General features: G+C 42.4%; 1 protein-coding gene across 1 annotated transcript in view; it reads right to left on the bottom strand.

The window, feature by feature from the left end:
- The window catches only part of LOC119414327 (zinc finger protein 430-like), a 6,284-nt gene extending 2,977 nt beyond the window's left edge, over positions 1–3,307 (bottom strand). The window contains exon 1 of the mRNA XM_037681421.1: positions 3,136–3,307. Within this exon, the coding sequence (XP_037537349.1) occupies positions 3,136–3,307 (172 nt within the window). The remainder of the gene's footprint in view (positions 1–3,135) is intronic.
- Positions 3,308–6,975: the final 3,668 nt, after the last annotated feature.

Below are 6,975 nucleotides of genomic sequence, written 5' to 3' on the forward strand. Positions count from 1 at the left end.
GTTGAATCATGTCATCTGGACTTCGTTTTTTTGTTAAAAAGAAACAAAAAAACGAAGTCCAGATGACATGATTCAAACTTTTTTGTTGTTATATACCTGGATGACTGAGAAAACAAACTTTGAGATATAAAAATATGTTTTATAAGGTTTTAAGTTGCCTTTATATCTATTCAAACATATATTATCTTTATGTTACTTATAATCATCAGAACACTCTTTGATGGTTAGCAGAGGGACGGAGGGGTGCAGTGTATCCTCTCTAGGAATGCTTTAATAAGCATTAGGAGTGCTTTTGACCGTAGAAGCTTTGGCCCGCTTTGCGGTCACGGCGCTCCTTACTGGAAGGACATGTTTTTATGAGCCATCGCTCTGTTGCACAGACTGCTTTGATGATGGAAAACATGTTTTAATTAGATCTGTCCTCCTGACAACCATCAAACTTGTTTTTCACTGCTCTCACGCGATCCGGTCAGGGAGAGGTATATAAGAGGTGTGACAGGCAAGGGAACTCTGAAGTCTTGCTGTGGACTAACGCGTGAGTGCCCAGCTGTTGATGTGATTCCTTTACCCGGGTCGAAGGCTTCCCGATCACGTGTCACGGTGAGAGGCTCTCATATCAATTTGTGTGTGTAAAGAGTGTACAAGTGTACATGTTTGCTTGGCTGTTTTCTGTGGCAGATTAATAAATGACACTATTATTCTAGCAGTAACAGTCTACTTGTGTTTCATTTTTTCCTCTTGTCTGAATATCTGGTGCCGACCCCTGTTAAACTAATTTCATAATATAACATGACACACAATTGGCTGATTGATGGATGAGCTTCACTATCAGCATGGAATTTTTATTTAAAATAAATTATTTAAAATTATTTAACATTTGCTGCACCTTTGTGTTCAGCCTGATGAAGAAAGATCATCAGAGACTCTACTTCCTCAGACGGCTGAGACGAGCTGGTCTAGAAGCTCAGTCCTCACCTCCTTATGTCACTCCTTATATCCACATTATAAACAGCAGTATGGCTACAGGTGTAGATCCTGACACTTTTAAACATGCAGTGGTAACTCCTTCAATAAAAAAACCTGGACTTGACCCTTCAACCTGCTCAAACTTCAGACCCATCTCCAAACTTCCCTTTCTTTCTAAGATCCTGGAGAAAATAGTTTTCACTCAATTAAACGAGTTCTTGGGTGGAAATTCTATTCCTGAGATCTTTCAGTCTGGCTTTAAGAAACTACACAGCACCGAAACAGCCTTAGTTAGGGTCTGCAACGACATTCTTCTGGCAAATGACTCTGGTCAGTCTGTAGTCCTGGTACTCCTTGACCTTACCGCTGCATTTGATACTGTGGACCACAGTATCCTTTTATCCCGACTAGAACACTGGGCTGGGATTACTGGTGCAGCATTAGAATGGTTCCATTCATACCTGAGCGACAGGAGTTTCTGTGTTAATTTTGCTAACACTATCTACTTCAGTGCCTCTTTCCTGTGGGGTCCCGCAAGGCTTCATTCTTGGACCCCTTCTGTTTTCTTTGTATCCACTCCCCTTAGGGTCTATCCTGAGGAAACATGGTCTTTCCTTTCATTGTTATGCTGATGACTCTCAGATTTATCTGCCATTAACACCTAACAGTTCCTCCTCCATTCGCCCTTTGTTAAAATGGGCCTCGGGCCTTGAGATCATCAGACCGGCTGCTTTTGGTCATACCTAAAACCAGCTGAAGCTCAGAGGAGATCGGGCGTTTTCAGTCATGGGCCCTAAACTCTGGAATAATCTGCCCATCAACATTCGACAGGCCACCTCAGTGTCTATTTTTAAATCTCTCCTCAAAACACATCTGTACTCACTGACACATCTGTACTCACTGGTATTTAACAGTGTGATCTCATTTGGTATTTCATTGTTGATGATTGTGTTCATCCATTTTGCTTTTACTCCCTGACATTTAACGCAGGGTGATTTGATTAGTACTTCATTGTTTCTCATTATATTTAATGTTTTTATGCTTTTATTCATGTTGCTGTAATATGTTGTTATTAATATTTGATGCTTTGATCTTTTTTGGTAAGCACTTTGATAACAGTTACTGTTTTAAATGTGCTATATGAATAAATGTGACTTGACTCCTTCTACAGGTGTGCAGTGGAGAGCATCCTGTGCTCCAGCATCAACGTGTGGCATGGAGGCTGCACAGCTGCAGAAAGAAAAGCTTTGCAGAGAGTGGTGAAGGCTGCACAGAAGATGTTGGAGTCAGTCTCCCCACCATCACAGACATCTACACCTCCAGATGCAGGAAGAGGGCCACCTGCATCACGAAGGACCACACTCACCCAGCACACACACATTTTGCCCCACTCCCCTCAGGAAGGAGGTTAAGGAGCATTAAGTGTAGAACCACTAGACTGAGGAACAGCTTCTACCCTGAGACTGTTAGACTCATGAATCTCTAACTAGAATAATCACTGTGAAAAACCATATCATGTTGCTGCTGATCTGTTTCATGTTGCTGCTGATCTGTTTCATGTTGCTGCTGATCTGTTTCAATGTTGATGTGTTCATGCGTGCACATCTGCTCACAGACTCATGTTCATGTTTGTGCTGATGTTCAATGTTTTATGTTATGAGTGCTTAGTGTATATTTAGTTGATGTTTTTCTTAGTTCATATCTTAGATGTTATTACTGTTTTTCTTATACATTTTATTGTTGGGTGTAACTGGGACCCTGTGTACATAATTTCGCTCCACCACATGTACCACATGAGGTGGAATGACAATAAAGAAACTCTGACTCTGTAAACCTAAACAAGGTAAACAGGATGTTTAGAAAAGACTTTAAATGTATCGTAGATGTTTAAGTTGGTTTATGTTTGCTGTGCAGCTAATAAATAAAGATAGAACCATAACGAAAAATCTATATTAAAGTTTTTACGGATTTAAATTTATTTCAAAAGCTGCCAAGAATCTAGTTCTGCTCCGAGCAGAACTCGTTAGCATCGTCAGATTAGCTGTCCTGCTAAGCTAACAAAGCTCGGTGTAACTTTTAGCTTTAAGCTTCATTTTCTGTGCACGAACTGAGCATAGACGTGTTTTTATTTCCCTGCTGGTTCATCCAGACAGGTTCAGAGCTACGTACCGACTCTGAGCAGCTTCAGCTCAGGTTTCCAGCTGACATCCAGCAGTCTGCGCTGACGGTCGAGCTCTTCTTCGTACCGCAGGATCGTCTTCTCAAACTCGGAGAAGATTTCTGAGGCAGCAGCGCTCAGTCTTTCACCGATGAACTCTCTCAGAAGATGAACCGAAGACATTCTGACTGAAATTGATCAGATAGAAAATAGAAACAACCAGAGCACCGGAAACAACCGACTGAAGGTGGTAAACGCCTTTTCATTCAAAGGCGGCTGGAAAACATGGCGGCGGCGCTTTGTCGCCACCAGGCGGTGAGGAGTACAACTGCAGCTGCAAACTGTTATTCAGATTATTTAGAGGTTAAACATAACATTATGTGCAAACGTTATGAGTGGTTTAATAATTTAAAATCGAAAAAGGAAGAATTTAATATATAATGAAAAGCATTCTTAAGAAGTGAGGTCTCTGATGATTAAAAACTGATTCCTTTCATTGTAATTAATGTGGCTTTAATTAATCATTTAAACAAAACGGTTTAAATATGACTCGTTTTTGTAAAGCCTTTGATTTTTAGTTTTTTTAAACATGAGACCCCAGTTTAGAAACCATTTTTAAAATTTAGTTGTTTACCTTTTGTCTGCTGCTGTGTTCATTTTTTATTTCATTTCAACAGCTCCAGTGCATCACCTGGTTGATTATATATCGTTACTGCATGTATTCATTCATTCATTCATTCATTCATTCATTCATTCATTCATTCATTCATTCATTCATTCATTTATTCATTCATTCAACCTTTATTTAAACAGACAAGTCACATTGAGCCTCAAAGACTCATTTACAAGTGAGACCTGTTTATGTACGTCATATGTTGCCTGTTTTACACACCTGAGATTCACATTATCGGTGCTTTAGACAAAATACTTTTGACTTTACTCAATCTAGTCACAAATAAAAATGTTGGTCTTTTGCCACTTGGAGGCATGAATAGTTCAAATAATATTTAAAACTACGTTTTGTTCTGGTTGCAGCCAAATTTCACGTTTGTTTTTTAGACTGAAACATGGCTGAGCTTCCCCCGCAGCTCCAGCGGGTGGAGTTCAGTCTTAAACATTGTTTAAACTGAAAAGAGGCGCAGCTCTGCTTCCGTCGAGGTTTCACAAGGAATCAGAATATTTCTCTCAGTCTGTGGGTGAAGAAACAGTGTAGACGTATCTCTGATTTCATTTTGTGTTTGTTGTCTGTCCCACTTCTTTAAAAACAGAAAAAGTAAGTAAAATAAAAGACATGAAGAACTGAGGCAGATGATGCAGAAATGAAACGTTAAAGCCAAACTCAGCCTTCAGACCTCAGCTTCTCCTCAGGTTTGAGAGGATGAATATTTCATGTCTCCTCCCTCGCCCCCACGGCGGTGCAGCAGTTGGTTTGTGGAGGGAGGGGGGTGTTTGTTTTACCTGCTCCCCACCTGACTGAGTGGATGCTCGGTTCAGAAGAACGATGAAGAAGCTGCGGTTCATTTGTTCCCGCAGAACAAACAATGTTTGATTTTAAATGATGACATGGACACTGAACAAAACGTAACAGAATGCAACGATTTGGAATCTCATACACTTTTTTTTTTTTTAATTCACAGATTAAATGTATGAAATCTTTAAACTGAGAAATGGTTCTGTTTTTAAATGTAATATTTAACCTTGTGCTGCCATGTTGTTTTTAGACAAATTCTCCTGCAGCCCTTCCAAACAAGCCATGACCTTTGACCTTTGGGAAGCTAACTGTGGCCTGTAGAGCATGAAGCTCATTTCTCTGAGTGCTGCACGGTCTGACCTTCAGGGTGACTTTTTGCCACTCCTGTGGAGATTGTCAGCTGTCTCAAATGTTGTTCTCCATTGATCCGTTTGATTTTTTTGACTCCAGATAGTTTGAAAATGACCTTTGACCCTTCCCAGATTGACGCGCAGTAACAGTTGCCCCCCTGAGTTCATTGCTGATGCCTTTCTGCTCTGGCATTGTTTTAAACCACAGACCATAGATGGTCCCTGATGATCCTGTGGAAGCAGCGAAACGTTTAACATTTTGCTTTTGCTTTTATGAACTAAGTTTCATGAGTTGTTCTCCGTCTGAGGAAGGATCCATGTAGTTACTGGATCCATGTGATCCGTTTGTTATCATCATTATTCTCTGTCCTTCGGTGAAGCCAGACGTGTCTCCCTGCACCCCCCCCCCCCCCCGCTTGCTCTCTTTCGTCCTGTGAACTCTTAAAAAGCCTCTTTTTTTTCCTGCATAACTCCTAATTGGAAGGATCAGCTGGTCTCTCAACAAAATTGATCAACTTCTCCCGACAAGAGTCAGGGTCAGGAGGACCCTCTGACCTCGACGGAAACAAATTGGATTCATGATGACGACTGTTTTTTTCTGTTTGGTTGGTGAAATCTGGATTGTCTATAAATTTGTGTGGATGTGTCGAAGCTCGACAGCACTCAGACTGGATTTGTGGAGTTGCGTCAGAGCTGGAGCAGCTGGTATCAGGACTGTGTTCTCCCTGGCAGCACTCATGAATGGTGGAATAATCTGGAGAAGCTTTGAGCTCAACTTTTGGCGTAAAGGATCAATTTGGCTGTTTTGGAGTTTCCATCAGAGAAAATGTACCAGCGAGACTTTAAAAAGGCAGAAACAACAATCCACGAGTTCTGCCTGACCCAAACTGTGGCCTTGATGCCGGACTTATCTCAACTCCTCCTGGAATGTTCAGAAAACAACAAAGATGCTTTGACTGTTTCCTCCCCCCTCCCTCCCCCATGGACATGTGACAGAACCTCAACTGGGCTGAAGATGAACGTCACCTCTTATCTGGACAATGGCTGAGGGGGGGCTCTGGACTACGCTACAACTTTCCCTTAAAATTAAATATCTTCACGGCCTGTATGTTCATGTATAACGTCTGTTTATGTTGCTTTGCTGTGGGAGGTTTGTTTGATGCCTCAAATCGTGCCCTGTCCAGGACACGGAGTGAGAGATCTTTTTTTTATACCGTCTCTCCTCATGTTTTCTTTCCTTTTCTCATCGAAGCAAAATATTATTCTGAATAAGAATAAGAGGGCCGCGCTTTTTATAGCAGCAGCTTCGTGCACTCCGTCCAACGTTCAGACGACTGTACGTACATGTTCTTGTTGTATCTCGGTGCAGTGACAATAAAGTTTATACTGATTCTGATTAATCTGTCGACCTCATTAAATCCAGTTAATGGAATAACTGATGGCAGATTACTAACGACACCGAGAGCCGTCTGCCTCTGAGCGCAGCTCCTAATGAATCTCCTCCACGTGATTTCAGGGAGTCTTCATCTGAACGGGGGGAGGCATCGAGCTGCACCTCCACCCCCGAGTGGCTCCAGGCGCTCCGCAGACAGACAGGAAGTCAGCACGTGGCCCCGCCGCCTCCTCTGGGTTTGCTGTTGTCGGATGGAGAGGTAATTGGGAGGAGAGGCAGAGGTGGATCCACAACTTAACCTGAGCGAGGCGATAATGAGCTCCGGCTGCTGGGGCGCCTCGCCTGCGGGCCGGCAGGAAGCTCATCAGGCCATCACTCACACTATTTATGCCTCTTTACACAGAAATAGATCCTGCCTGAGAATCAGTCGCTGATGTGTTCGAGAAGAGCTGATGGATGACAGCTTAAATTAAACCCACATGACTGGAGGTGGTGGAGGATTCCTCAGACTGTGTGAAGCTCACCCTAAAAGATCTGGATTATTCTGGTCGGCTTAGAGATGAAAGAACGAATGAAGCTCGCGTCAGAGCGGTCAGAGACAGACGTGTCCAGGTCAGAGACAGACGTGTCCAGGTCA

This window comes from Nematolebias whitei, chromosome 9 (assembly GCF_014905685.2).
Source record: "Nematolebias whitei isolate Nwh7 chromosome 9, NemWhi1, whole genome shotgun sequence".
Classification (NCBI taxonomy): Eukaryota; Metazoa; Chordata; class Actinopteri; order Cyprinodontiformes; family Rivulidae; genus Nematolebias; species Nematolebias whitei.